This window comes from Giraffa tippelskirchi, chromosome 13 (genome assembly GCF_054371585.1).
Source record: "Giraffa tippelskirchi isolate mGirTip1 chromosome 13, T2T-mGirTip1v1.2.pri, whole genome shotgun sequence".
Classification (NCBI taxonomy): domain Eukaryota; kingdom Metazoa; phylum Chordata; class Mammalia; order Artiodactyla; family Giraffidae; genus Giraffa; species Giraffa tippelskirchi.
Genome location: NC_137287.1, coordinates 16,122,952 through 16,150,525, shown reverse-complemented (window position 1 = coordinate 16,150,525; position 27,574 = coordinate 16,122,952). Strand labels below are relative to the sequence as shown.

At 51.9% G+C, this 27,574-nt stretch overlaps 3 protein-coding genes across 14 annotated transcripts; 1 reads left to right on the top strand and 2 right to left on the bottom strand.

Moving 5' to 3' along the window:
- Nucleotides 1-2,699: 2,699 nt before the first annotated feature.
- CLN3 (CLN3 lysosomal/endosomal transmembrane protein, battenin) lies at nucleotides 2,700-17,253 on the bottom strand. 12 transcript variants are annotated; one of them, XM_081553226.1, is made up of 18 exons: nucleotides 15,507-15,988; nucleotides 14,640-14,835; nucleotides 14,332-14,454; nucleotides 14,095-14,173; nucleotides 13,053-13,165; nucleotides 12,409-12,505; nucleotides 10,912-10,983; nucleotides 10,458-10,537; nucleotides 10,258-10,343; nucleotides 9,315-9,387; nucleotides 9,083-9,226; nucleotides 8,020-8,132; nucleotides 6,970-7,016; nucleotides 6,821-6,889; nucleotides 6,671-6,726; nucleotides 6,440-6,533; nucleotides 3,187-3,327; nucleotides 2,700-3,079 (listed from the first exon to the last, which is right to left on the bottom strand). In XM_081553226.1, exons 6-18 carry the CDS (start codon nucleotides 12,466-12,468, stop codon nucleotides 2,960-2,962), a joined length of 1,155 nt encoding a protein of 384 aa, XP_081409352.1. In that variant the 5' UTR covers nucleotides 12,469-12,505; nucleotides 13,053-13,165; nucleotides 14,095-14,173; nucleotides 14,332-14,454; nucleotides 14,640-14,835; nucleotides 15,507-15,988; the 3' UTR covers nucleotides 2,700-2,959. The 12 variants fall into 12 exon arrangements, with proteins under 12 accessions (XP_081409352.1, XP_081409351.1, XP_081409355.1 ...); XM_081553225.1 differs by lacking the exon at nucleotides 13,053-13,165 and adding an exon at nucleotides 11,561-11,678; XM_081553229.1 differs by having other exon boundaries at nucleotides 14,737-14,835.
- On the top strand, nucleotides 16,362-20,766 carry APOBR (apolipoprotein B receptor). The gene is made up of 4 exons (XM_081553215.1): nucleotides 16,362-16,431; nucleotides 16,773-19,406; nucleotides 19,498-19,760; nucleotides 19,852-20,766. Exons 1-4 carry the CDS (start codon nucleotides 16,375-16,377, stop codon nucleotides 19,919-19,921), a joined length of 3,024 nt encoding a protein of 1,007 aa, XP_081409341.1. The 5' UTR covers nucleotides 16,362-16,374; the 3' UTR covers nucleotides 19,922-20,766.
- IL27 (interleukin 27) lies at nucleotides 20,640-26,051 on the bottom strand. Its single transcript, XM_081553230.1, has 5 exons — nucleotides 25,899-26,051; nucleotides 23,427-23,599; nucleotides 23,245-23,343; nucleotides 22,075-22,233; nucleotides 20,640-21,159 (listed from the first exon to the last, which is right to left on the bottom strand). The coding sequence occupies exons 1-5, from the start codon at nucleotides 25,927-25,929 to the stop codon at nucleotides 20,908-20,910; spliced, it is 714 nt and encodes a 237-aa protein (XP_081409356.1). The 5' UTR covers nucleotides 25,930-26,051; the 3' UTR covers nucleotides 20,640-20,907.
- Between the last annotated feature and the right edge of the window lie 1,523 nt (nucleotides 26,052-27,574).

Sequence of the window (27,574 nt, the reverse complement as noted above, 5' to 3'; positions counted from 1 at the left end):
ATGGATCATAAATTAGCCCTTTCATTGATGTGGTTCAGGTTTAATCCTGGATGGGGAACTAAGATCCCACAAGCCACAAAGCCAGACAAAAGAAAAAAAGTTTTTTTTTTAATTCCACATATAAATGAAATCCTACAGTATTTGCCTTTTGCTGTCAATCTTATTCACCTAGCATAATACCTTCAAGCTTCATCCATGTAGCTGCAAATGGTAGAATTCGTGTGTGTGTGTGTATTTTTTTTTTTTTTTTGCCACAACTTCTTCATCCACTTATCCATCAGTGGATACTTAGGTTGTTTCCACGTCTTGGCTATTGTAAATAATGCTGCTATGAACATAGGGGTGCAGATATCTTCTTTTTTAAAAATTTTATTTATTTGTGGTTGCGCTTGGTCTTCGTTGCTTTCTCTAGTTGCAGTGATCCAGGCTACCCTTCCTCGAGGTGCACCAGCTCTAGGATGAACGGGTTCAGTAGCTGTGGCACTCAGGCTTAGATGCTCCACAGCATGTGGAGTCTTCCCAGACCAGGGATCAAACCCATACCCCCTGCATTGGCAGGCAAATTCTTATCCCCTGAGTCACCAGGGAAGTCCAGGTATCTTTTCAAATTAGTGCTTTCATTTTCTTTAGATATATTCCCAGAAGTGGAATTGCTGCATCATAGTTCTTTTAATTTTGTGAGGATCTTCTATACCGTTTTCCATAGCAGCTGTGCAAATTTATAGTCCCACCAATGCCCAAGGGTTCCCTTTACTATTCATCCTTGCCAGCATGTTATCTCTGGTCTTTTTGAAGATGGCTATTCTAAGAGGTGTGAAGTGACGTTACTGTGGTTTTGATTTGCATTCCCCTAATGACTAGTGGTTTTTTTGTTTTGTTTTGGCCGCACCACTTGGCTTGCGGGATTTCAGTTCCCTGACCAGGGTCTGAACTCAGGCCACAGCACTAAAAGCCAGGAATCCTAACCACTAGGCAACCAGGGAACTCCCATGACTAGTGATGTTGAGCATGTTTTCAAGTACCTGTTGACCTGTTAACCTTTCATATTTCTTTGGAGAAATATCTATTCAGTTCCTTTGCCCACTTTAAATTGGATTATCTTTTTTTTTTTTTTTTTGCTACTGGATTGTATTATTTCTTTACATATTTTGGATATGAATTCAGCCATCTGTATTTCTCAACAAGCCTTATGGTGCACATTCACTGGAAAACACCCTGATGCTGGTGAAGATTGAAGGGAAAAGGAGAAGAGGTCGGCACAGGATGAGATAACTGGATAGCATCACCGAGTCAATGGACATGAACTTGGGCAAACTCCAGGAGATAGTGAGGGACAGAGGTCGCGCTGCAGTCCGTGGGGTCGCAAAGAGTCCGACACTGACTTGGCGACTGAACAACAACATAGTGCATACTAAAGTCTGAGAACCACTGAAATCAGACAAGGTGAAAGGTAGAATCAAACCACAACATGATCTAAGCCACCATTAACTGAGTGTCACACTTTCCCAGGGGCTCATGTCATTTCCACAACCACTTCATGATGTGTTGGTCTTATTAACATTTGACAGATCAAGAGATTGAGGTTCAGAGAGACGAAGAGATTTGCACAAGATGTTAGCACTACCAGATAGCGGATTTGGGACCCCCAAACCACATTTCTCCACCTCCAAAGCCCATGCTGTCAACCACCTAGTCGGCATTTTCCCTGAATGCGGGCCAAAAAAAACACAGATAGAGATGGGGTAGTCTCAGAGGGTACATGAATGTTCATTTTACATTCCAATAGCTACATATTTTAACACGTTCTTGAAAAAATATACATAACTAGCCTTCCACTCATGATTTTAATAGTAACATTGTTTCCCTTTAAAATAACCAAATTTTATTAAAAGTTAGTTGCTTTAATGAAAAATCTTAATAAAGTATTGTTATGCACAGGTATAGCAAATATGGTAGAGACAGTAATAATGAAGTGTGGGAAATACTGCGAAGTCAACCTCAGTTACTTTGAAAATATGTAACAGATTTGTGCGTTTTACTGTATATAAACAATACCTTGAAAAAGGACTGTAAACAAGACAGGATTCTAGGTAAAACTGTGCATGTTGAAGCATTTAGAGGGAGATGTTTTGTAGTCACCCTCTTTCTTTGAAATACATCACAAAACTAAGTTGAACTAAGGAAAGGTTAGATGTGTCTGGAAGGTTGGCAACATGACAAAGCAAACGGAACAAAACATTCACTGCAGAAGCCAGGTGGTGCACACAACAGTACTCATTGTGCCAGTTCTTTCAGCCTCTGTAGGTTTGGAAACTTATATGTTGGCAGAAGAAAAGGTATACAGATTGTCCCACACAGTGAATGAATGAGTAAATGAATAAAGGAATTAACAAATAAAGCCTCAAAGACTAGACAATTTGCTGAAGTGCTTCCTTTACACTCTCCTATATATATTCCATAGTGAACTTACTATTTTTATAAACAGAAGAAAATGGTTTTGTTTTTTAAAGTCTTTATTGAATTTGTTACAATATTGCTTCTGTTTTATGTTTTAGTTTTTTGCCCAAGAGGCATGTGGGATCTTATCTCCCCAACCAGGGATCGAACCCCCAACCCTTGCATTGGAAGGTGAAGTCTTAACCACTGGACTACCAGGGAAGTCCCAGGAAATGCTTTCAGAGAGAAAAATGGCACAAGAGTCAATTGATAAAATAGGCATTTATTCTGAGGGCCTAATGGCAAGAAACTCCCCGAAACCAGCTTGGTAGTGGTAGAAAAATTGCTGCCCCTCCATCCAAGGGGAATGGGGCCTCAGCACTTTTCTACAACCCAGCCATGTAGGGAAGGCTGGGGATAGACCTCATAGATGGGATCTGGGTGGGCATGGGGTCAATACAACCTGCCCACCTATCAGTAGAGGCCCAGGTCAGCGTGTCCTTTATCCCAAGGAGTCAGAATGTCAGGAGAGTTGGCAGAGGAAGTCATGCAGAGGCAGGGCCAGGAGCCCTGAGAGTGAGATCCCTAAGGTGTCGGAGATGCAGGCGGTTGCCATGGCAAATTCCCGGTGCTCATCGCTGGTCTGGGGAGGGTGGGGAGCAAGGGTAAGGCTTCAGTCCTCAACACCCCTACTTGGGACTTTTCCCAGAGAGGCCGCCCACCCACAGCCCTCGCCTGGCTGGTGCTGACCTCCAGGGCAATGTTGTGAAAGGTGTTCACGTAGGCCGCACCCCCTAGGAGCCCCTCATACACAATGATCAGGAAGACAAGGTAGATGCTCGGCAGGAAGCTCAGCCACACGTCCAGCAGCAGGAAGGCCAGGTTGAGGCACTGTGGGTGCAGGGAGAGGAGAGGGATGAACCTGGGACCAGAGGAGGGCAAGAAGGGAGGTGCTGTCCTGTCCAGTGGTCCTGGTTCTGGGAGAATGCTGATGAAGGTGAGGGCTGACAGGCGGGGACCAAATTCCAACACCCAGCTGGCCTATCGGACCATGGGATCTGGGGGAGACATTCTCCCTACTGCTTCCCAGCAGCTTGGACCCTGGGGGTCTCCTCCCCTCCTCCCTGTGCCCATGTCACTCCCACCATCTGGGATGCTAGTCTGCGGTCCCCCACTTGGGCTCTCCTAGTCACCACTGTTCACAGCTCAGCTTGGATCAAGGCCACTCTCACTCCCATGATCTCATTCCTCCTCCCAAAGGCTCCCTGAGTGGAGAGGTCTCCCCTCCCCCCGATTTTACCAACCAGAGGCTAAGTGAGAACAGAGGTTCTCAAATGGGCATGACTCTGCCGCCTATGGGACATGTGGCAACATCCAGAGATGTTACTGGCTGTTACACCTGGGGAGAGAGGGTGCTATGGGCCTGGAGTGGGCAGAGGCCAGGGACGCTGCTCAACATCCTATGGCTCCCAGGGCAGCCTAACAACGAAGAACCATCCAGGCCCAAAATGCCAATAAAGCCGAGATTGAGAAACCGGGGCTTAGATGTTCCCTTGCCTTCTAGGAAGGCTTGTTGACCTCACCCAAGGGTGTAGGTCCCTTCCTCCGTGCCCTAGTCCTTCAGGGCATCCTACTGACCCAGTGGGACGTAAGTTTGCCTCCCCAGTCTGTAGGCCACCCCAGTGCTTCACATGCTTAATGTATTGGGTTGGCCAAAAAGGTCATTCGAGGTTTTCCCTACGACGGCATGGGGAAACCCAAACGAACTTTTTGGCCAAGCCCATACATACAGATCACCTGTGGGTTTTGTTACCTACACAGGCCTTGCCCTCAGAGGTTCTAATTCAGGAAGCCAGAGGCGGGATCAGAGATCTGCATCTAAAAGAACACACCCTGGTGTGTTCAGACACCATTCACCAATATTGCAGACACATTCATCTGGCACATCAAGGCCAGATGCTTTCTGTAATGGAATCAAACGGTTATACGCTGCTAATTCTATGAAGTGGCCTTGTTTAAATTATAGCAAAAATCATAAGCGACTCATTTCACTGGCATCTAACGAAGAATCCTGAGTTAGGAACTGATACAATTCGGAATTTGGCAAGTACAAAGCCCTGGGCTGGCAGTACTGTTTAAATAAATAAGGAAGAAACTGAGAGGATATTTGCATGCAGTTGACTTAACATTAAAGTATAATCTATTCTAATTCTGTACCTTGTCATCATAGAAGTGAGTTAAAGTTATTAAAAAGGGCAAAGGGCTTTCCTGTATATTCAGCCACTCAGTCGTGTCCGACTCTTTGAGACCCTATAGACTGCAGCACACCAGGCTTCCCTGTCCCTCACCAACTCCCGGAGCCTACTCAAACTCATGTCCATCACATCAGTGATGCCATCCAACCATCTCATCCTCTGTCTTCCCCTTCGCCTCCCGCCTTCAATCTTTCCCAGCATCAGGGTCTTTTCCAGTGAATCAGTTATTCACATCAGGTGGCCAAAGCATTGGAGTTTTAGCTTCAGCATCAGTCCTTCCAATGAATATTCAGGACTGATTTCCTTTAGGATGGACTGGTTGGATCTCCTTGCAGTCCAAGGGACTCTCAAGAGTCTTCTCCAACACAACAGTTCAAAAGCATCAATTCTTTAGTGCTCAGCTTTCTTTATAGTCCAACTCTCACATCCATAAATGACTACTGGAAAAACCATAACTTTGACTAGATGGACCTTTGTGAGGTTTATTTTAAAGGTCACCTTTTTATATGCCCTTCTGGGCTTCCTTGGTGGCTCAGAGAGTAAAGAGTCTGCCTGCAGAGACCCAGGTTCAATCCCTAGGTAGGGAAGATCTCCCGGAGAAGGAAAATGGCAACCCACTCCAGTATCCTTGCCTGGAAAATTTCATGGACGGAAGAGTCTGGCAGGCTACAGTCCATGGACTCTCAAAGAGTCAGACACGACTGAGCAACTTCACTTTCTTTCTTTCTTTCTATTCCCAAGAGCATGGTCCAGAGGGATATTAAAATAATTTGGAGTTGCCAACCACTTGTTTTGGGCTTCCCTGATGGCTCAGTGGTAAAGAATCCGTCTGCCAAGCAGGAGATGTGGATTTAATCACTGGGTTTTGGAAGATCCCCTGGAGAAGGAAATGGCAACTCGCTCCAGTACTCTTGCCTGGAAAAAATCCCCTAGACAGAGCAAACGGGCAGGCTACAGTCCATGGGATCGCAAACAGTTGGACACGACTGAGCAGCTGAGCACACAATAAGGACTTATTTTTGTTTGACCAAGAACTCTGCCATTTAGCAACAAATAAAAAGACATGAATGTTTAAAATCATGTTTTCTTCTAAAAAACAAGTCGAAGGTTTATTAGTTACCTTCAGTGGCTTTAATTGCATGACAATGAAACATGATTGCTGGTTACGTAAAACTCCTTTCATTAAAATTGTTGTATGGAAAGGTGTTTTTGCTCATTTAAAGCTTAATCACTTACATGACCTTTGCCATGAATTTGCTCACCAGTCTTGAGATAAACAACCTGCTTTACTCACAAACTCACTGGTTCTATGTAACCATTCAGGATAAAAGAACAGGAGGTTTTCTGATTGTTAGAAACATTCTTTGGAAGTCTGTCTCTTTGCATGAGGCTTGGGTAAACAGCCATCTAACTGATTAAGACATGATACACAATCTCGCTCTTTCATGCTTCACATTTCCATTTCTTACAACCATGCCCGGTTTACAGATGAGGAAACTGAGGTTCAAGATTAGTTCAGAGACCTGCCCTAAATCACACAGCTACTGAGTATAGAAGCTGGGATCTGCACTGGGGTTTGCTGGGCACCTGAGGCCATGCATCTTACATAGACCCCTGATGGCCTCCGTTCCCCATGATTAGAACATGATGGGATGCAATCAATAACCCCTGCTGAGGAAGGGAAATGACGGAACCTGGGGAAGCTGGGAGCCAAGGGAGGAGGAGAGTGAGGGCCAGGAGCTCAGTACCTGCAGCAAGGCCAGGACACACGTGCGGCGGATGCGACAGCAGCGGAGGGAGGAGCGGGAGGCAAAGACGCCGGCCTGGTACAGCATCTGGTACCTTCGATGGGGCATGGAGAAGGAGGAAGCCCCTCTGGTGCCTCCTCGGCAGGGCAGCCCCTCCCAACCCCAGTCCTTATCATCAAGGGGCGCCCCCAGCCCCGTGCCGGTCCTGCCACCCACCCCCACACTTCTCACCAGCGGTACTGCTGAGCATGAGTCAGGAACGTGTTCCGGAAGAAGAGGAGTTCAAACTGCAGCAAAGAGCAGACAGGGGAGATGGACAGGGCCGTGTGAGTCCCCACCTCCATCACTGTTCCCACACCCCTCCTGGCAGCCCTCACTCACAAGTCCCTGGTTGATGAAATACTCAGCAAAGTAAACCAGTACCAAGGGGACGATGTAGTGCAACAGGCCCTGGAAAAGTCAGGAGACGTGAGTGGGAGGCGGGTGATGAACGCTGGCTGAGGGGGACACGCCACAGCCACCGTCTGTACCTTAAACACGGTCCACCTTTCCTGAAGGGAGAGGGGTGAGCCAGAGCCTGCAGGGTGGCAGGGAGAGAAGGGCAGGTGAGGTCAGCACCTTGACTCAGAAAAAGGGGTGCTGGTGTGCAGGACTCAACCAGCCAACACTATAGTGTGAATGCACACAGGCCACTAACTGTACAATTCAATATGGTTAAACTGGTAAACTTCATGGTATGGATATTACCATGATTTAAAAAAAAAAAGTACCCAGATAAAAGACTTTTTCATGACTCCCGTATAGCCTTTTTTTTCTTTTGCTGCCACACAGTTCAGCATGTGGGATCTTAATTCCCTGACCAGGGATTGAACCCGTGCCAATTTGCATTGGAAGGCAGAGTCTTAACCACTGGACCATCAGGGAGGTCCCTGTACAGCTTACAGCTTGATGGTGGTATACAGGGCCCTGCCCCCAGCCACACTGGGCCCGTCTTTCTGTTTCTTTGAACATCCAAGCTCATTCCCACCGCAAGGCCTTAACACTTGCTAGTCCCTCTGCCTGGAACCTATTCACCCTGATGTACACAGAGCTGACTCCTTGACTTTCATATTTCAGCCCAATGAGATGTCCTCAAAAAGGCCTTCGATGAGCACCTTCTCTAAGTAGAACCCCTCTCCTTCCCACCATGTCATTTCCAGCCACATCACTCTGTTATGCTCTTCTAATACTTATCAACAACATGTGAAAAGGAGTTTCTGATCTGGTTATTTGTTCACAAGTGACACAACACATAGTACTTGATTAATTTTTTTGGCCATACTGCACGGCATATGGAAAGTTAGTTCCCTGACCAGGAACTGAACCCATGCCCCTTGCATTGGAAGCGCAGAGTCTGAACCACTGGACTGCCAGGGAAGTCCCAAAGATGAGTGTTTCTTGAATAGATGAATGTGATTGGCTCTCATCATAACCGACATGCCCATCCACGTCCCCTCCAAACTGCCCACAGTAGAAAGGAAAAGACTGAAACCCAGAGAGGGAAACTGACCGCCGCTCTGAGGGGCTCCTGAGTCTCCTACCTGGCTTCGACTCTGAGGCCTCGTTGTTAATCAGGGGCTGCCGAGCTGCTGTGTCCGAATCCTCTCCCCCTCCGGGATCCTGTGGCTCAGGAGACGTGAGCAACAAGAAATAGCTAGAAATGGACAGAATGAGAAGATTGAAGAGCCTCTGTTGGGCTGGAAAGGCCGCTCCTTCCCAGGAGAGCCCCCATCATTCCTCCTCTCCTCCAAGACACCTCAAACCCGGCCAGAGAGCCTCCAACTGTGCAAAAATGCTTCTTTCTTTAGAGCTTATATGTATATCCTTGTTGTTTCTAATCCACAGGCCCTCATTTTGACTCTTGGCTCACAACAAGCATGTCAGCTCTGCCTTCTTGTTATTTTTCTAATAATCACTCTTGTTTAGTCACCAAGTCATCTCACAGTCTTTATGACCCCATGAACTGTAGCCCGCCAGGCTCCTCTGTCCATGGGATTTCTCAGGCAAGAATACTGGAGTGGGTTGCCATTTCCTTCTCCAGGGGATCTTCCCCACCCAGGGATCGAACCCGCGTTTCCTGCATTGGCAGGTGGATTCTTGAGCACTGAGCCACAGGGAAGTCCCAATAATCGCTCCAGCTTCCATTTATGATGTGCTCATCCTGTACTAGACCAAAACTTCCGAAAGTTCAGTCACTCATGTTTTGCCTTCATAATATTTGCCATGTCTATATCTCTCCTGAATATCTTATTTTTCACTTAGTATTTCCCTTTCAATTGATTCCCTTTTTCTACATGGCCTGGTCCTAAGCGATCATCTGTGAAATCACAGGTTTGATCGACCAATGAAAATGTTTTCCTAACACACATGAAAATACACACAAAATGAACAGAGTCCACCTGCAGGAAAACTGAGGGTCAGAGATGCAAAGCAACTTGTCCCATATAACACAGCTAACAAGGAGCAGGCTCCAGAATTCAAACCCAGGCCTGTCAGAGACCAGAACACACATCCTCCCACTTGGCTGTAGGGATCTGAAGATCGGGATCACAGTCAAGTTCTTGCTCCTCGAATCCCTCTTCCTCCCAGCCCAGGGCCGCTTACCTGGCCAGCAGCAGGGTGGGGATACCCAGCATGGACAGCAGGGTGTGCTGGGGAGAGAGGCCAGCCTGTGTGAGGCCCAGGTAAGACAGTGCCCCTAGCAGCCCTGCTCCCCCAGTACCTGAGGACCAGCAGGAGATCACGGCCCTGAAAAGGAGAACAGAGTAGCACTAGGCAGGACCAAAGCCAGCAGCAGGACCCCCGTCTCCCCTCACTCCCTGCTCTGCCTGCTTACCTGGGGTAGAAGGCAGTGAGGGAGAGGAAGGTCACTTCTCCCAGACCTGAAGAGATGCTAGCCAAGACCACACCTGGGGGGGGACAAGCATGGCAGTGGCCACACCTAGCCTTTTCCCGACAGCCTCAATCCCCTAAGCAGGTGTGGCCACAGCCTCCTCTGCATCCACATAGAGGGGCTGAAAAGAGATCTCTTGGGACTTCCCTGGTGATCCAGTGGTTTAGAATCCGCCTTCCAATGTAGGGGATGTGGGTTCAATCCCTGGTCAGGGAACTAAGATCCCACATGATGCCAAGCAACTAACTTCATACTCCGCAACAAGAGAACACCAAGCTACAACTAGAGAAGACCTCACATGCCGCAAACTAGAGAAAGCCCTCATGCCACAAGGAAGACCCCACACAGCCAAAAATCAAATAAATAAAAACAGCTCCCTTGGATAGGCTGGGCTCCAGATGTGAAGTAGAACCAAGCCACTTCCTCTGTACGTCCCCTCATAGGGAATGGCACCCTCCACCCACCCAGCTATCAAACCAAGAGCAAGAACTCATTCTTTTTGTTTGTTTTGGCTAGACGTGCAGCTTCCAGGATCTTAGTTCCCCAACCAGTTTTCCAACCTGGGCCACAGCAATGAAAGCGCTGAGTCCTAACCACTGGACCGCCAGGGAATTCTCAAGAATTCCCTGTCCTTGATGCCTCCTCCACCTCCATCACAAACTCTTGGTGACTGCTCATCTCGATCTCCATCTATTCTGTCCATTTTCTCCCATCTCTCCTACCTATCCCTCCAGATTGACCTCATCTCCCATCTCCTACCGTGACAGTCTTAGCAGGTGTCTGAGGGTTACAAAAAATGATCTTTCTCCTCTGGGAAGTTGGGGAGACTACCCTGTCTGTTTTGGGGCCTTTGAACCCCCCACTTGACATAAAACCTCCCACTCACCACACAGGCTGATCGTCACCGAATGAGAAAAGGCAACTAGGAGGAAGCTTCCCGCAGCACAGATCCCACTGGTGAGCACCCGGGGGCTGAAGGGAGGTGGGGGACGGGGATGGTCAGCTACGACTCTCAGCTCCCCAGCCCTCCCCGCCTCCCCACTCACAGACCCCACCTGCCTTTCTTCCCGCCACCCACACCCAGACCTGTAGGGCAGCAGATGAAGGCCAAGAGGAGCCAGCAATTTGATGACGAGGGTGGGAAGGATGTCGGCCAGAAGCACCGCCTGGGATCAGAGAATCGAATGAGACCCCAGACCTTCCCAGGGACAAGCCTCCCAACCCAGTGGCCAGGAAAAGACAGAAACCTGGTTAGACAGGCTACAAACACAGGTCTGGATCCCAGTCCCAGCTCTGCTGCTCCTGAGCTATGGGTTCAGTATTCACATTCTCTGAGTTTCAGTTTATTTAGAAAATGGAGATAATTATAGAGCCTAACTCACAGTACTGCTATATGGATTCAATAAGCTAATCCTGCTGCACACAGGAAGTGCTCAGTAGATGGCAGCCTTAATGATTAGAATCATGGGTGCTGGGTTCTGAGTGAGTGGGATCTATAGACCCAGAGGAAGGGGAAGGGGAAGACCAGATGGGTACTCACTGCTGTGGAGACAGGGTTGCAGTCAAATCGAGATGAGCTATTGTGGGAAGTGGGCGTTGGGTCTGGGTCCACCTGATGGGAGAGAAGAAAGTTTTTCACCCAGGGAGGCAGGAGGGCAGACAAACAAGGCCTGGTTCCATTCCCAGCTCTGCTCTGACTTGAAGGATGTCCTTGGGTCAGCCCTGGCCTCTTAAGACCTCACTTTTCCACAGGAGTCTCAAATTAATGATCAACGTGCCAAAGAGGGCCCTGTAAATGGACTTTATTTGGGTAACACACTTGGCAATTTTCATTTTAAAAACCTATGTTTCCAGAAAAATTTGATCTTGGACCAAATTCCCTGTTGAACCTGCAAGATGGTAGCTGCCCCTCTTAGGCCTGTCTCCTCCAGCTCAGGATACACAAGAGGTTCTCAACCAAAGGTGATTATACCCTCCAGGGAACATTTGGTCATGTCTGGAGACATTCTCGGAGAAGGCAATGGCACCCCACTCCAGTACTCTTGCCTGGAAAATCCCATGGACGGAGGAGCCTGGTAGGCTACAGTCCATGGGGTCGCTAAGAGTCGGACACGACTGAGCGACTTCACTTTCACTTTTCCCTTTCATGCACTGGAGAAGGAAATGGCAATCCACTCCAGTATTCTTGCCTGGAGAATCCCAGGGACGGCGAAGCCTGATGGGCTGCCATCTATGGGGTCGCACAGAGTTGGACACGACTGAAGCGATTTAGCAGCAGCAGCAGGAGACATTCTTGGTTGTCATCAACTGGAGGGTCAGGGACATTCTATTAGTGTCCAGTGGGTAGAGGCCAGAGATGCTGTTAAACATCGTATGATCCATAGGAAAGTCACTCAACAAAGAATTATCCAGCCCAAAATGTCAACAATGCTGGGGTTAAAAAACCATGCTTTAGACCGTAGTCCCACCCAGCCAACATTTGAGTTTGCAATTGGTTTGCAAGAAACCAACTGATTCTTTTCTAAAAAAAAAAAAGCTTTACATTTTATTTATTTTTGGCTGTGCTGGGCCTTCATTGTTGCTCAGTCTTTTTTCTAGTTGTGGCAAGTAGGGGCTACTCTCTAGTTGCAGTGGGCAGGCTTCTCACTGTGGTAGCCCCTCTGGTTGTGGAGCAGGGGCTCTAGGGCACTCAGCATTCAGGAGTGGCGGCCCACAGGCTCAATAGTTGCAGCTCCTGGGCTCCAGAGCACAGGCTCAATAGCTGTAGCTCTGCGGCATGTGGGATCTTCTCAGATCAGGGATTGAACCCTTGTCTCCTGCACTGGCAGGCCAATTCTTTACCACAGAGCCACCAGGGAAGGCCATACCAATTGATTCTTAAAGGCCATTACTGCTCTGAGGTCTGGGAACTTTAGCCATCTTGCCTCACCCCTTAGCCACCCCATTCCATGAGTGTTTCAAGTGGGTCTCTGCCCAAGGTGAGTCCCTCATCTTCCCAGAGGGCCTCAATGTGGTGGTGGTAGAGAGGGTCACTTACATGGCTCTGATTCCCAGGTGTTCTCTGGTGACTAAGGATGTCATGGGCAGCGCTGAGCATCACCACATAAGAGAAGTTGTTGCAGAGGCCCAAGATCCTGGAGTGAGCAGGACAGATCCCCCACCCCCAGTTTTATTGAGATACACTTGACAAATGAGAATAGATCATAACCTCTATTTAGGACTACAATCTATCCACCGTCCTAGCACCAAACCTCCCCCTTTCCCATGTCTTCTTTTTCCTGTCTTCAGACCACAAGCCCATGTGGTGGGAGGGTTCGAAATACAGGCCTCGGGATGACAAACTTAGGTTCATATCTAATCTCCGAGACCTCTCCCAGGAAGAGAAGGAAGTCATCCTTGATGATTCTCTCCTCCAAGCTCCCACCATGACTCAGTTCTTGGGGCATTTCTCATCCACGGATCCACTGTCTCCAACTGTGGTACAGTAGAAAGATCCTGGGGGCTTGAAACCCAAAGGACTATGTTCAGGTCCCAAGTATGCCACTTCCTACTTGAGTGGCCTCAGTCGAGTCATGTGTAAAATAGGGGCACAAATTTCCCTGCTGACTATCTCACAGAGTGATGTAGAGATCAAAACAAGATAATACCCTTTATGATATATGAAGGATCTTGTTCACTTACTCTCATCTCCCACAGCTGCTGTCAGTGATGGGTAGGGAACAGGGCACAGCAATAGAATTTCATGTGTCCTTTTCACAAGCCTACGAAGTGGTACTGCTGCTCCTCCCATTTTACTGCTGAGAAACTGAGGCTCAGAGAGAGAAGCCTCACTTCCAATCCAACCTGCTACCCAAGTCCCTGATGCTTGTTGCTGTTGTTGTAAACACTACCAAGTTGTGTCTGACTCTGCGACGCCTGGACTGTAGCCCGCCAGGCTCCTCTGTCCGTGGGATTTTCCAGGTAAGGATACTGGGGTGGGTTGCCATTTCCTTCTCCAGGGGTTCTTCCCGACCCAGGGACTGAACCTAGTTCTCCTGCTTGGCAGGTGGATTCTGTACTGCTGAGCCACCGGGGAAGCCCCCTTGATGTTTAAGTTAATGCTAAAATTATCTCCCAAGACTCAGTGTTTGAATGATTTCAGGAGGTAGACAGATGACTTTTAAAAGTTAGTGATGCATTTATTCAAAAGTGCATTAAGAAAATACTGGCTTTCCATCCAGAATACTGACTTACATTTTTCTTTTAAAAAATACACGTATTTACAAATTTAAAGGCTGAGTTGATTGTAGTAAAAACTAGAAGAAAATAACCCTCCAGGTGATATGCGGATCTGACCAAAAGGTGAAAGTGAATGAGTGAAATGTGGAAAATTTACAGTTGACCTCAGGGCAAAAAAAAAAAAACCTTCCCTGGTGGCTCAGTGGTAAAGAATCCGCCTGCCAAGGCAGGAAATGTGGGTTCCATCCCTAGGTGGGAAAGATCCCCTGGAGAAGCAAATGGCAATCCACTCCAGTATTCTTGCTGGAAAATCCCGCCGGCAAAGGAGCCTGCCTGGAAGGCTACATTCACTGGGTTGCAAAAGAATCTCGACTTAGCGACTAAAACAACAAACAACAAAAATATTTTGTGAATTCAGCTCCTTTTCTGAAGCTCAACTCTCTTTCCTCTTTCCTCTTGTTGCCTCCCTCTTCCTACCCCCTTTTTACTTATTCAGGCCACTCACCAGAAGCCCACCGCGTTCTTCCAATGGGCGCCCTGACTGTCCTGCAGCGGAGGCCGAGGTGCCGGGTCTGCCTCCTCCTCTGAAAGGGGGAGAAAAAGAGGGCATGATCCCCACTCCAGTCTCAGGTGCACGATGGTCCCACGAATATTCTCCCGGGACCGACCAGCGCCCGAGCCTGTCAGGTACCTTACGAGGACAGAGGAAGTCAATCCCGTGAGGGTCGGCGGCTATACTCACCCTCGGAATTCGAAAGGCGCCGCGGCGAGCCCGCACAGCCTCCCATGGCATCAAGTTCTGGTCCCCCCGGGAGTTCGAAGTCAGTGAAAGTTTAAAGTTGGCTCCAATGGGACGGATGAGGGTCTGAGACAGGTAAGAGGGATCAACGCCCCATTGCCGTCCCAGCTCCGACTCCTCCGCTGCACTCACGCCCCGCGAGCCACGACCCTAACCCTGGGCTCTATCTCCCGCCCTCGCACGCCCCACCACGCCCTGCTGTCGGACTTTGCCCCCGCGCCCTCTAAAGCAGGGGGCCCTGCAGCCTATACCTTTAAGAGCAGCTGAACATTTCGCACCGGCACCCTTAAACAGACAGTCACGTGATAGCACCGGTGGGTCCCTCATCACGTGCCTCAAGCTCCTCACCACTTCCGGGTCTTCTCTCTGCCTTCGTTTTAGATCTTCCCAGCTTCGGGGCGTAGGAGAGATAGAGGCTGGGAGAACCCTGGAACCACCGGTTTAAAACTGGTGTGCATAGGATAAGCAAGAAAAGCCATGATGTTAGGTAGCAGCGCCCAAGGCCTTGAACGTCGCGCCAGCACTAGTCATGGCTGCCAACGGCTTCAGCTCCTCTCACGGCCTGCAACTGCCAGAAACAAATATGGCCACACAGCTATCCCAGACTGTTTCTGGCTGACAACAAAGGCAGCGGCTTCGCATCATTCTTATTCCTATCTGTTGCCTTTAGATTGCTTTAGAAACTGTAAGTAAAGATAGCACCCACCTAAAAAGATTTCATGAATTATCTCTTGGCAGTATCCAAGGTGGTTAAGAGAACTCTTTTCTTAATTTATCTTAGAACCAAGGTAGTTCAACCCTGATTTTACAGATGAGAAAACAAAAAAGGAAAGCTACTGATGATCATACAACATCAGACCTAAAGGTGACTCTAGAAACTCGGCATTAAGAAATAGAGCACCAGGGGCAGGGGAGCTGGCTGAGCTGGCTGCAGATTCCTGCCTGCATTAAGGGTGCTTAGACAAAATGATTCTGAGGCCCGAGATTCTGAGTCTGCAATCTCATCTAGTTCCTCTCATTGAAAATTTGGAAAGTGAGGCTCCGGGAGGGGATAGAGGACGAGGTGTAGATTAAAGTCATTTCATGTAGTCCCAAATAAGGACCAATTATTCTCTTACCTTCCTTTAGGTGGTAAAGCAGCATCCTGCATTTTCTTCACCACGTCCTTCCCCTGCTAATCTCTCTTGTGGGCTTGCAACAGTCAGTGCCCATCTCTCCCAGCTCTTTTTCCCCACCAGGCCCTCAGACTTGCTGTTTGAAATGTACCCCCTTTGGTCTGCTCCCCAGATCACTCAACCAATGAAAAACAGGATCCTACTACCGATACTGGGCTCTAGAAAACTCAGCAACATGTCATACATGGCCTCCTCCTTCAAGGAACTCAAAGGAAGGTGGGAGGTAGACGTGAATAGCCACAATACAAAGTGTAGCCAAGTTTCGTTTTGCAAGAATGACTACAGATGAGCAAATGGGCATTGGAGCCACCAATCCAGCTCTTTCTTCCTCTTGGGGAAGCATTAATGACCCTGAAATGAGAAACCAGAGCTCTTACCAGCCCCCTGCTCACTCCTACTCCTTGTCCCCAGGCAAAACAGGAACCACAAACCCCAGCTTCCTCTCACCGAGAGGCTGTGGCTTTGGGGGGAGACGGAAATGGCCGAGGTGTAAATACAAGACCTGAGTCACTTGAGCTGCAGTTGCCCCATACCGCCTTAGCAGACCCCAATTCTGAGGTCTCCGGCTCCCACTTTTCCCTTTCGGTCTTCCTCCCTTGCCCTCTAAGTCCGAATGCACATCTGAGTTCCTTATGTGATAGACACCTATTTCCCAACGTGCGCTGGAAGCATCTGTGGGCAGGGCTTGGGGTGGGGATACGTCAGGAAGAGACAGGGGAAGAGGAAGTGTCTTGGGTCCTGGGGAAGACTGGTTCGGTGGGTGGGGACAGTCATTATCAGTTTTCTGGACCCACAGACAGAGACAGACAGGATGGATTTCCTCCGGCTACATCTCCCTGGGCTGCATCAGGCCTTGAGCGGGGCACTGGTGAGAGGGGCATAGAGATGCCAGAGACTTTCACCCTGCTCTCTGGGGCCTCACCTTCCTTTCTCCCTTTGAGTCTTTCCTCAGACCCAGATTCCTTCCCTAGGATCAGGCAGCCTGTTAGCCCAATCTTCTCTGGATTTCAGTCCCCTAATCCCCACAAACACATCCACAGACCTCTCATCTAGGCCCTTTCCTACTCCTTCTGCAGATCCTATCATCCTCCTTCCCCCTGATCCTAGAACTCCTCTTTCTTATCCTGAGTTCTTTTGGCCCAGGGCCCCCAGGGAGAGGGCTTGGGCCTCCCCTTAATGCCTTTTGTCTCCCTCCCTCTTTTTTTCTAGGAGTCTCTCAGCACCTTTGTTTCCTACCTTATAGGAGATGAAGTCCCCACTGTAGAGAGGAAGGAGGCATGTGCAGCTGAGGAACTGAGGGAGGTGGCTGCAGGAAGGCCCCTGGGGAAGGTGGAAGAGGAAGCCCAGGAGGCCCTGGAGGGTCTTGGAGGCAGTCAAAGCAAGGAGAATGGAGGGCTGAGACAGCCTGGAGAGACTGGAAGATGCTGGGAGGAAAGCTCAGCCACAGAACAGACCTGGGGTCGGGGAGAAGGCAGCTCCTGTGGGTCTCAAGCGGAGAGGCAAGACACTGAGGACTGGGAGGCTGCCGAAGCCATCAGATGCCGGGATTCAGGTATCCCCTTGGAGGCCAGAAAGAAGTCTGAGGCAGGGTCTGAGGCTGGTCAGGATAGGAGGAGCCAAGCTCTGGAGAGCCAGGAGCATGATGAGCAGGAAGTGAAGAGAGAGGAGACACTGAGAACATGGGAACGGGAGGAGGAAGAGGTCAGGGCAGCAGAGCCAGGGGTGGCCGGAGGGGTGGAGTCAGAGCGGACCTGGCACAAGGAGCCTGAGGGGAAGGCCGGTGCTGATGGGCACAAGGTGGCAGGGGATGGCAAGGAGTCAGAGCAGGTGGTCAGTGAGGCAGCCGCAGAGGAGATCCAGGGCCCTGGGGCCAAAGGGGCTGGGAGGGAAGAAGGGGTGATAGTGGTCAGGTGTGGCCGAAGCACAAGGGCACAGGGGACGCAGGAGCCAGGGGCAGAATCTGAGGATGGGGAAGCCTCGGGCAGGGAGGAGGCTGACCTCCCAGGAGTCGAGGAGACAGAATATGGGGCAGTCCCAGGAGAAAGGATCCCAGTGGGTACTGGGAGAGTCTGGGCCCTAGAGGAGACCTCCAAGAGAGACCAGGAGGAGGAGATGGATGAGAATAGAGAGACCGAAGCGAGCCTGTTCCCTGAACAGACCCGGGTCCTAGGAAGCGGGAGAGTGGAAGAAGAAGCCAAAGGCCAGGCAGCAGGGAGGGAGGCTGAGGAAGGTCAGAGGTCAGTGGGGGAGGTAAGGGAGGGCTTTGAGGGCCAGGCAGATAGGGCTGAGGAAGAGGCCGTGGGGAGGCAAGACTCAGAGGTCAAGGCTGGTCAAGCCAGTCTCAAGGAGGTAGTACAAACAGAGGAGGCTGAGGAGCAGAAGGAGAGTTGCTCGGCTGCAGAGGCTGAGCTGCCCCAGGACAAAGTAGCCAATGAGGCTAAAGGAGATGCTGACTTGGAGGCAACCCCAGAGGCCAGGCCCCAGCAGTTCAGTGAGGGGAGGGGGGAGGAAGAGACTCAGACAGGGGATGAAGCATTGGAGGGGGAGCGGGGTGGCCTTGAGCACAGGGTCACTGAAGGCCAAGAACCTGAGCTGATGGGAGGCCCCCAGACCCCAACAGAGCAACTTGAGGAAGGGCAGGTGGGTAAAGAAGCGCTTCAGAGCATTCTAGCCCTGAGCAGAGAGGAGACAGAGAGGAGCCTGCAGGAATATCCCAGGCATGTGGGGCATGTGAAGCCTAACAGCTCTGTGGCTGAAGCTTGGGAAAACAGAAGAAAGGATGTGGAGAGCGACGATGCCCAGGAGGAAAAAGGAGATGCTGAAGAGTGGGAGGAGGAGGCTATAAGAGGCCAGGCATCCGTGGTGGAGGCTGCAGGAGGCCAAGAGTTGGCACAACCAGCGATCCCAGAGGCAGGTGGGGAGTGGAAGGAAGCCTGGCATGGAGCAGAGGAGGGGGAGGCCCCGGGAGCTGAGAACCAGGAGCAGGGCAGAAGGCACGGGGCAGAAGCAGGGACCAGCCAGTTCCTGGGAGAGTCAGACACCAGAGAAACCCAAGAGGAGGAGGTGGAGGCCCCTGGGCCCTGCGGGGAGGACAGAACCTCCAGGAGAGGCTGGAGGCTGGAAGCGGAGGCTGTGAGCCCCCAGAGCAGTGAGGGCCCAGAGGCAAATTCTTTGGCTGCCAAGATGGTGGAGGATAAGGCAGCTTTGGATGGAGGGGCCCTTGGGCCTGGGGAAGGGCCCGAAAGAGAGGCTGGGGATGCCTTTGGGAGAGGTAGGGATTCGGAAGGGAGAGAGGAAGCTCACAGAGGTGAGGAGCTGGTGGAGGCTGCAGAGGGAGAGAAGAGAAGGGGGCAGGAGTTTGGCCTGGAGGGCTCAGCCGAGGAGGAGGTTCCTGACCAAGGTAGCCAAGCAGAGGCTCCTGAGGCTACCCTGGAGGGTGAGCCAGAGGGAGAACCAGCGGGGCTGGGGGAATCAGCAGGGGCAGAAGGAATCTGTGGGGTGGATGACTTTCTCTTGGGCTCGCAGGCACTGTGGGAACGAGAGGCTGCGGGATGGCGAGTGAGGGAGCAGGGGCAGAGTGGTGAGGGGCAGTGTGGGAACCAGCACCCCGAGGAGGGAAAACCACAAAGGCCCCTTGACGTGGAGGATGCCGGGGTGACCGGAGGCCAAAAGGCAGAGGCCGCGGAGACTGATCCAGAAGGCCTGGAGGATGTCCAAGGCCTGGAGGATGTCCAAGGCCTGGAGGACCAGTTGACCAATGAGGACCCTGTGGAGGCTGAGCCTGGACCACGAGGGCAGGCTGACGGGAGTGCTGGACAGGATGCTCACGGCAAGTGGGGTGAGGTGAGCGCTCCGGGTAGGGTCCAGGGCGGGACGGAGCAAAATCCGAAAGCGGTAGCCGGCCCCGTGGTACCCTGTGCCCTCTTCCCTATAGGCCCTGCTCCCCGGGTCCCGCCTGGACGTCTCTGTCTCGAGGAGCCGGGTATTCTTGTCCCGCAGCTCCTCGCAGCGCCGCTCCCGGCCCTCTTTCCGACGGACCCTGGTCCCTGAGCCACCCGAGGAGCCTCCCAGCCCCTCACCTGAGGAGGAGCCATCAGCCCCAGAGCAGAGAATCCAGCCAGAACAGCTGCTGGAGCCAAGGCCCCCCAGGCCTGAAGGGACTCCACTGCCAGCCAGGAGAAGTCCCCTGGGACAGGGGTGAGCACCGGGTGGGGTGACCCAGCCGCCCTGGGGAAGAGGCCGACAGCACCTGGAGGCCAGCTCCCCACGGCCTGTCTTCCATCTGCAGGTTTGGCCTGGCACATCCAGGCATGATGCAGGAACTGCGAGCCCGGCTGGGCCAGCCAAAGCCCCAATGACCAGGATTCGAGGCCCCAGGAGCCAGGCGCCGAGCAAGGCTTGCTGGGATGGCTGGGTTGAACCCTGCTCAGCCTGACTCCCTTTGCCACTTTGGATGAGTCCTTTTCACCGCCCCCCCACCCCCCCAGGCCTGAGTTGCTGCGTGTGTCGTCCATAGAGCAGACAGAACCGAATGCCAGCGAGAACCATGAACTTAAGGAGTCTGCCTCTCCAGTGTGGCTGACGGACCTCTGCCCTGCTGGGGTTGCCTCTTTCTGAGGGCCTGCCTTGCCTGCCTCCTAAATCTATCTTGGCTGCTCAGATGACCGAGTGAAGACAGAGACAGTTCTCCCCACGGCCTTCCCTCTCGGACGGCCACTCTTTGCTCTCCCCAACCCTGTCCCCCACCAGGCCCTCGGCACTGTGGAGGAGGAACCAAACCTCTGAGGTTGAAGCCAGCCTGGAGGAAAGTGTCAGGAGGGACTGTGGAGCTCCATTTGCAATCAAAGGGAAGCATGCTGGTTGCCTGGAACTTCTAGAAAGGGAGCTGAGTCCAGGAACTCTGCTGGTTACTATGGCAACCACCAGCTGAACAAGCCAGAGTGGGAGAAGGTGGGCCAAAAACCCCCAAAATGGAGAAGCAGAGAGGAGTCCTGGGTGGCCAAAAGCTGCAGCCTCTGCACCAGGGCCCCTTGGGGTGTCAGGCACCCCTTCTCTGGAAAGAAACCAAGGCAGAGAGAGGGTGGGAGTGCTTTATTAGACAGCATGGTGGCCTAGTCTGAGGATGACTAGCAAGCCCCCAAAACAATAAATAAACCTTCATTTTTCTAAACAATAAATAAATACCTAAGAAATAAATATCTGACAAGGACTGGAGGGGCCTTAAGTTATTGGGTAGGGTTTGGGATGGGGTTGTGCCTTGTCTAAGGCAAATGAGCTGGAGGCTGTCTGATGGCCCAGACTCCAGTCCTCAAGTCCTAATGGGTTCAGCTAAGAGGTCACTCCATCAGGGCTGGAAGCTGGGTGTGGGGAACCCCAAGGCCTGGACTGAGTTCCCGGCCCGGGAGAGCAGCAGCAAGTCCCGCACGGTCCGAGACAAGACAAGTTCCAGGGAGTGTAGCAACCGGTAGGTGTAGAGGAACCGGGACCAGGATACCTGGGCAGATATCTGCAAGGGGGTGCCCAGAGCCCCTGGGAGCAGTCCTTTTTCCTCCTCATTCTCATGCTCTTCAGGAAGGTTGAATCCTGCAGCCAGCACCTGCAAGGAGAGGCCCAGGGGGTCAGAGAATGGCCAGCCTGGGACCCCAAGTGAAACCTTATCTCTTTCTGGGCCCCATGGTGTAGAGTGACATCAGAGACCACAAGGTTAAGATTTCCCTGGACAACCCCTACTTCACATCTTCCATGATGTCATCGTTTCATGGGAACTGCCTGATTCCTTTTTTGGTTCAAAAAAAAAATTGGAAGTCACAAGGCAAGACGGAGTTCACAGATCAGGCTGTCACTCTCCCAGGATTGCCCTGGGGACTGGGGGTTCTGGAAGGTCCTCTCTTTCTCTCTCTTTTTTCTTTTTTTTGGTTGTGGTCCAGGGTTTGAAGGATGTTCAATCTCCAACCAGGGATTGAACCTGGTCCCCAGGAGTGAAAGTCTGGAGTCCTAAGAGGCTTAGTAGGAGTCCCACTAGGCCACCAGGGAGCCGGAAGGTCCTCTCTCAAGGGTCGTCTTAGGATCAGAAGTGGACATAAAGGTGATCTGGTTAGTTTTTATGCTGTCTTCCTTTTCTGTTCTTTTATTAAGGATAAAATTCCTATTTCCCTTTGAAATGTTCAAGAAAATCTGGTGATGTCAGAGGATGAGAGAGAAAGGAACCTAATTGGCTGCAGGACCTGCTGATGCCAGGTGCTGTCCTGGCTTCTCTCATTTAAGACCAAGACCCCAAGAGAAGGCAGAGATTCGGGGGACAGAGCCAGGGCCTAGTGCACCTACACACACACTCTCACACACACGCAAACACACACAGAGCATCTCCTTCCAGACACCCTATGTCTGGGCAGGGGCAGTGTTTTAAAAGAAAGCCAATGAAAAAAAAGTACAAAAAAAAAAAAGGGAGCCAGTGAGCCTTAGTTTTGTGTGTTGGTCTCTGGGGGTGGAGGAGGGTGGATGGACACTCTACCTGGAAGCGAAGATGCTGCTGCAAATCTCGGAGATCCAACCTCGTGGCCTGAAGTTGCATCGTCTCTGAACTGGTCCAGAACTCCTGTCTCCCCAGCCCTCCCAACAGGGTATGGAAGGGACGAAGTGTCAGAGAGAGGAAGCAGAGTCGTTCTGGGTCCTGTGGCAGGGGAGGGAGGCATCAGGAAAGGCCTGCAGGCCAAGGGTCCACTTTCAACCCACCTCATCTCTCTCTGGGTCCCATCCCCAACACAACTCTGGTCTCCATTTCATCACCAAATCTATTCTTGGTAGAGCTTTTTTTTTTTTTTGGCCACACCACGCATGCAGGATCTTAGTTCCCCAACCAGGGAGTGAGCCTACACCCCCTGCAGTGGAAGCATGGAGTCGTAACCACTGGACCACCAGGGAAGTCCCTCCATATCTATTCTCATCCTTAACCCCATCTCCATCCGTACTTCTTTCTTGTGCTCATCACCGTTCCTATCTCCATGGTCTCTGATCTCTATCCTAGCTCCTTTCCCAACCTCATTTTCAGTCTTATGCCCAAACTCATCTCTGACCCCTAACCGCATCTCCATCCTCCTGTCACTGTTTATCTACAACCCCATTCCATTCCCTCTCTACCATCCCATCCCAGCTCCATCTTCTCGCTTGTTTTTATTCTGTCTCCAACTTCTTTCCCATCCTTATTCCCGTTCTTATCCCAGTGCCGTCCCTCTTCCATGTGTCCAGCCTCACTGTCACTGGATCTCCATCCAATCTCCAACTCTACCCACCCCTATTCCATTCCCATCTTCACCAGCAATCCTCAGATTTACTGTGTCTCCCACTTCATTTCCACTCATTTCCAACCTCTTCCCATTCCTAACCTCTCACCATTCTCACTCGTCATAACAACTGCATGCCTCCTCCCTACTAATCTCTATCCCCAATCCTGTTCTATTCCCATTCCGGCCTCTGTCCTTGCTCAGCTTCATTCTCAATCTTCCTAATGCCATTTCTTTATTTCAGCCTCATCTTTATACTCAGTGACCTATCCAGCCTCATCCAGATGCTCTCCTCCAATTTATCCCCAAATCCATCTTCAATTCAGTGGACTTTATCTCCATGGACCCAGACCAGCCTTATTGCCAGTTTGCCTGCCCCACCTCACCAGTCCCCCACTCACAGAGAGGCCACGCCAGGCCTGGAAGGTCGTGGAAACGTTGGGGAGCTGCTCTCCCAGGGGCAGGAGGTCAAGGTTCACTCCTGGCAGATGAGATTCAGCCTATGGGACAAGGTCTGTAAGTGGGGGTCCAAGGGATTGGGGATCTTCCCATCCCCAGAGCCAGCTGCATTAGGGAAACTCACAAAGTGATGAGCCTGGACCCGAACAGCGGAGAGCAGCTTCCTGGCGAGCTGCAGGCTGACCTTGAACTCCCTCTGCAACTCCTGCAGGCTCAGGGGGGGCCTCCCCGGGGGCCTCGGGAATCCCCAGACACCAGCTCGAGCCAGAAGCAAGAAGAGCAGCAAAAGGCTGAGCCCTGGAGAGATGGGGGAGGGGAGTGGACAAGATGAGGGGCGAGCTTGAGGAGAACTTGGGTGAAGGAAGGAAGGGACCGTGCCTTTTCTGAGCCTGTGCTACAGGAACGCGCTATGTGTCATCCCACTGACCCCTCAAAACCACTAATGAGCTATTGAGACACCATATGGCATCTCTTGTGGGCTTCCCAGGTGGTGCAAGTGGTAAAGAACTGCTTGCCAATGCAGGAGACATAAGAGACTCATGTTCGATCCCTGGGTCAGGAAGATCCCCTGGAGGAAGGCATGGCAACCCACTCCAGTATTCTTGCCTGGAGAATCCCACGGACAGAGGAGCCTGGGGGGCTACAGCCCATAGAGTCGCACAGAATCGGACACAACTGAAGCAGCTTGGCACACATGCACGCACGCATGCATCTCCGTTCAATGAAAGGAAAATACCCCTTCCCCAGGTACACACAGCCTGGTGCAGAGTGCCCACTTTTGAAGCAAAGCTTGGGCTGCATCTTGATCGCCACTAACTCCCTTGGGCAAGTGTCTTCCTCAGGGCACAAACTGCACAAGGGTGTGAGGCAGACTGGGTGCTATTATTCTCAAAGTGAGGCTCAGGGAGGGTGACTTGATGGAGGGTGACTTGCCAGAGGGTGAACGGACCAGGACTGGCATCCAGGTTGGCCCAAATGCAGAGCCTGAGTGCTTTCCCCAGGGACCTCAGAGGAAGGCCACCACCTCCACCGCAGTGGGCACAGTCTATTCTGCCAATGATTCCCCGGGCTTAGCCAGGCGGCTTGGATGGCCTGAACCAGGACCCCAGGGGAGGGCTGGTGATGCTGAAGGCTCTCTCTCAGGGAGTCAGAAAGACAGATGGGTCCAGCCTCCTCCAAGGCAGGTAGATCACTCTGCAGTGTGGGAGAAACAGGGCTCCCAGGAGAGGGAGAAGGACCTGGAATGGGAGGCAGCAGCCCTGTTTCTCAATCGGGTTCTTCCCTTGAGCAAGCCACCTCTGATCTCTGTGCCTTGGGCTCCCATCTGTAAAATGGGGGAGTCAGATGGGCTGATCTCTGAAAGTGCCTCCTGCCCTGCATTTCCTGGAAAGAAGGAAGAGGGGCAGTGGGGCTGGAGCTCTGGGAAGAGGGCAGTTTCTTCTTCAGGGAGAGGAAATCTAGCAATCCCTAGGCAGTTGCACAACTCTACTCGAAACCCAAACCAAAACTGCTTACTAAGTCGAAGTCTATTCTTGACTCCCTCTTCTCTCCCTGCCTCTTTCCTATCTGTTCTCGATCTCCAAACCCTGAGCTCTGCTCCTTGAAATGTCCTCTCAATAAAGACTAAGGGGAACTTCTGGGTGCTTCCGCTACCCCCATGGACTTCCAGAGATGGTGGGTCTTGTCTCTAATCTCCAGCATTCAGGCTCCGTGGCTTGGGGGCCACTCTGACACCCTGGATACTTAAGACAGAGTGAGGTCCTTCCTAGTTCCATATATTGCCCACTCAGAACGGAGCTGTGCCATTTCCTGCTGACCTCCTGCTTTCTGCTTGGACTCTGAAGCCCCCAGACCCTTCCCTTGGCTTCTCCTTCCCCTCTGCAGCCAATACTGGGGTTTTGGACCCAGTCTTTGAGGGTTCTGTCCCTATCTTCCAGCCCTTGGTCCCTACCCTGACCCTCCCATCAGCTCCTATGCCTATAGCCCTGGTTCCAACCTGAGTCCTTCAATCACCCACAGTAGCTTGAACCTCCTTCCAAGCTTCAAACTGCACACCCTTGACCCAGTAAGGCTGCTGACTCCTTGGCCCCTGCTCCTTCTGTCCTTCCTCTAGCCAGTCCCAGTTCTCAGCCAAGCTGACTGAGCAGGGGCTCATTCATCCCAAATAAATGCTTAGTTTATCTGCCTGGCCCTGATCCTGGTCAAACTGCCTGCCCAGTTTTCCTCATTCATGCCAGTCAGGTCTTCCCATCTTCAGCCCAGCTCTCACCAAATTTCCTCTCTTCTATTCCTGTCCCCTCATTCATGCCAGCCAACCTGCCCCACCCTCTGCCCAGCCCTAGCCTTTGCCCCAGCCCCTCTCCTCAAGTTATGCCTATCTCATTCCCATCCTTCAGCCAGCTGTGTCCTATATCCTTGTGTGTGTGTGTGTGTGTGTGTGTGTGTGTGTTAGTTGCTCAGCCTGTTTCCTTAGTCTTGGCCACAGAGTAGCCCCTCAGCCCTTGGCCCCCATCCACAGTGGTCAAGTTTACCCATCCTCTGCCCAGTCTCAGCCAAGCCCCCACCCCTCTGCCCCCAGCCCTGGCCTTAAACTCACGCCAGCCAAGGTCGCCTGCCATCTGGCCCATGGCGGGGCCCAGCCTCCTTGGACAGCCATCTCCCGGGCAGGGGGAGTCTTATACTGGGGGCTGCGCTCAGTTTCACTTTCCGTCCTGCTTCTACTTTCGGCTTTGTGTTCACTGAGTCCTCCCTCATCACCACCCCTTGCTAAAATGGGGAAATGTAATTTCCCTTCCCAGAGAGGGTGGGAGGTGCAGTGGGGGTGGCGGGAAGCTGGGGTTTCGGTCAATCTCAGCTCCTGACTCCCTGCTGCACTCTACAGTCCAGCCATCCCCTTACTTCCCCACTCTTGGGTGAGCCGCCCCACTCTGCTTGCTGGTAGGTCCCAGAGACTCCTGCCCCCCTCCTGTTTCTCTTCTTTGTCACCACCATCCCAGTGCCATCACCAGTCCATTGTCCTTCAAAAGACGGATGGCCAGGTAAGGGGATTGCCCATTAGAGGGACTTGGGGTTTTGAGTCATCCTTATGCTCTCCTGGTTTACCAGATAGCTGAGCGAGGGAGTGCCAGGGAAGTCAGGATTCAGTGGGTGGCTGGGATGGGGCTTTGTGTGAGGAGGCAGGGTCTCAGTCTGGGAAGAGTCAAGGGTTCAGTCTGTAGTCAGGGTCAGGGCGGGATGAGAACAGGTTCATTCAGGGCCAAGCTCAGACTTCAGCCAGAATCAGATCTAGGATTAGCGCTCAGGCTATAACTTTGATCAGGACTTGGTCTAGGGCCAGACTTGGAACTTCATCTGGGGTCAACGCCCTGGCTCTGTCTGTGTTTGGGGTCAGAGCTATCAATGACGTGGGGGCCCTGCATGGGACCAGTCAGGGTTGGGCTCAGAGCTCAGACCAGACGGGGCACAAACTTCAGTCTGCGGCCAATGTCCCGCCCGCTTGGGTGACTCAGGTCAGGGCTCAGGCTTGGGCCGGTTTGAGAGCTCAGTGAATGAGCAGAGTCAGGGCTCAGCCCATGGCCAGGTTGGGGTTCTGTGAGGTCAGGGTCAGGGCTTGGCCAGGTCCCTGAATTGCCCTGGTGTTTCTGCTCTGTAGACGGCTGTCAGGGCTGGTTACAGATCTCCGTTCCAGCGTTGCTCTGCCCTCAGCCCCACCCTGGATTTCCCATCTTCAAGGAGAAGATGGGGTTTCTTGGTCTTCCCCCAAGCCCACTGCTGCCACTTTCCTTTTAGGACCCATGGGGTTTCCCTGCTGGGCCCCGGCTGTGTTACAGAAACCAAAGGGGCTTCCCCTTCCTATACCCTGCCTTCTCAGCCGTGCCCATGCACAGGGCCACCAGGGACCAACTCCCAGGGAAGTATCAGCACCAGCCAAGGAACCATGCAGAAGGCCACTGGAAGAGAAGGAAAAGAAGGGCGGGTGGCATCTGCCTAGCCAGGACAAGGTTCCTTTGCAGCGCCCCCCAGTGGTGGCAGCCCATTCCCCCACATCCCAGGCAACTGATGCTCCTCCCTGTCGGGTCCCATCCATCTTGAGACTGATGCTGACAAGGCCCTGACTGGTTTTCCTCACATCCCTGAGCCCTGCCGTTGTCCTGGAGGCATGGACACTCCGCCCCCTCCCCAATCACAGCCACTCCTGACTCTTTGCCATCACCCAGAGCCGCTTTACCTTTCAAACCTCATACCCCATCTTCCACTCTCTGACCACAACCT